The following is a 1,975-nucleotide window of genomic DNA, read 5'->3' as shown; positions in this document are numbered from 1 at the left end:
AACTGGGAAGAGTCCCGAGGAATCCCGGAGCTGCTGCTGGAGAAAGCAGAGAGTTATGGGGGTCACGAGAGATCAAGCCTGAGGATCGACGGTGATGGATGAACAGAGTCCTCCCCGGACGCCGGCCATGGACGGGAGAGAAGGGGAGAAGAAGAAGGAAGGAAGTTGTCTTCTGTGATTTCTGACCTTCCTTTGAGCTTACGTAGATATATGGAATGGAATATCTTTGGCCAATTTTGCTGTCTGTCTAACTCAGCCTCCTACGGGGGGGTCACAGATCTCCCCATAGTGTCTGAGCCGGCAGAGTGAAGGTGCGACCTTGAAGCCTCAGTAGTTAGAAAAACATTCCACTGTCTTATCAGCCTAGCAGAACACACTGTTGCTAGTTAAAAGAAAGCTTACTGAAGAAAAAAAAATCAGTAAAAAGAAAAATTGGCTTCATCCTGGCTCAAACCAGGACAGAAAGTTAAGCCCCAAGTCTGTGACAAAATAGATTCCCTAGTTGTCTGTGCATATAAATTTTAAGTCTTTTGTTACAACATTTTTCTACAGAATAATTCCTTTATTTCTAGGTTTGAGGCCAAAAGGTTAAAAATTTATATTGAAGGGCAGTAATTCATCTTGCAGTTACTTACAAATGTCTGTCCTTACAAACTAGTTTTATTTTCATGTATGAAAATAAAAAAAATATGTATTTATTTTCATGTATTATATTTTATGATATATATACTTTAAGATTGTATTGTTTTCAGTGGTATGCAAGCAGTAAAATATTACACAGAGCAAAAAGAAATATTCACTCAGAAATGCTAGAAATGAAAATTGCTATTTATTACTATAAAGATTTCAGAACTCTTGTCCTGTCTCATTGTGAGTCTCTAGAATGGCAGATAATTTTTTTTGACTGTTTATTTTTTCTGAATCAATTTCTGCTCACAGCAGACTAAGAATTCAACTCTTTATGTTATTTTTAATAAAAATAATGTTTGTATTTCTCAGACCCTGTTTTTCATGCCTAATGTAAGATTGATTTGCTCTGAGTGTTCTCAATTTTGAGATAGATGGTAGAGGAGCATAATGTGATGCTGCTTCATGTCACTGTCAGAAAAATTACCACAAGCCTTATGGATTAGGATTCAATTGTTATTAACTCTAAGGACTCAGGGGAGGTGTAAGTTTGAAAGTAGGAAACTTAGAAAAAAAAAAAAAAAGTGAAAAACTATAGATGTCTAATCTGAATTTCAGCAACTAGGAAACCCCTAGAACAACAGCAAAACACTGTAGCACCGAAGGCCATGTCAGGTAGATGACAGGATGACAGTCTGTAGGAGCCAGTGCAGATTTGTTGAGACAAAATCATGCCAGACCAGTTACATCTTCTCCAACATCTGCTTCTTCCCCTCTACCCACATGACCTGTTATCCTGTCATACATCTCCTCCTAGCAAAGCTTTGGATAACGTTTTATAGGAGGCTCTCAAATGGAAGCCTGGGTGACATAAATTAAATAGGAAGTGAGAAAGATGCAAAGGCAGGGCCAGTGGCTTGGCAAGCTGCAGTGGGGCACCCCTGGCTGGGGGACAGCAGCGTGCCCTGCTGGGAAGGCTGAGCGCTGGGCCCCACCGTCCAAATATGATTTGTTTTTTTTTTAAGTGGGCAAAGTCATGCCTCTTTGCCACTGGGCATCGTCTAGGTGCCAATGCCTAATCGATTGTGATGTTTAAGAAAACGCGGACTCACTGGAAAGCCAGTGGGGAGAGCAGAAAGCGCGGCCAGAGGGCTTGACTTGCGATGAAAGATTGCGAAGAGGTTGTGAATCTTTCAGAAACGTAACTGAGGGGAGAAGTCTGGATGCCCTCAGACACACGGATGTCCGGCGGCAGCGGCGGAGGAGGCAGCAGGTCTCCCCGCTGCGCCTCGTGAACGGGCCCGGTAGCGATGACGAAAACCTGCTGCACGGCGGGTTGCCGTTCGAT

The 1,975-nt window shown here is 42.5% G+C and overlaps 1 protein-coding gene across 1 annotated transcript in view; it reads right to left on the bottom strand.

Annotated features, from left to right (window-relative positions):
• IDE (insulin-degrading enzyme) overlaps window positions 1–1,975 on the bottom strand; it is a 64,702-nt gene that overhangs the window by 61,797 nt on the left and 930 nt on the right. Inside the window, exon 2 of the mRNA XM_010000122.1 lies at window positions 1,740–1,948. Coding sequence (XP_009998424.1) covers window positions 1,740–1,948 — 209 coding nt within the window. The remainder of the gene's footprint in view (window positions 1–1,739; window positions 1,949–1,975) is intronic.

This window comes from Chaetura pelagica, unplaced genomic scaffold (assembly GCF_000747805.2).
Source record: "Chaetura pelagica isolate M959 unplaced genomic scaffold, ChaPel_1.0 scaffold436, whole genome shotgun sequence".
Lineage (NCBI taxonomy): Eukaryota > Metazoa > Chordata > Aves > Apodiformes > Apodidae > Chaetura > Chaetura pelagica.
The sequence above is the reverse complement of the archived record's forward strand: the minus strand, read 5'-3'. Positions and strand labels throughout refer to the sequence as shown.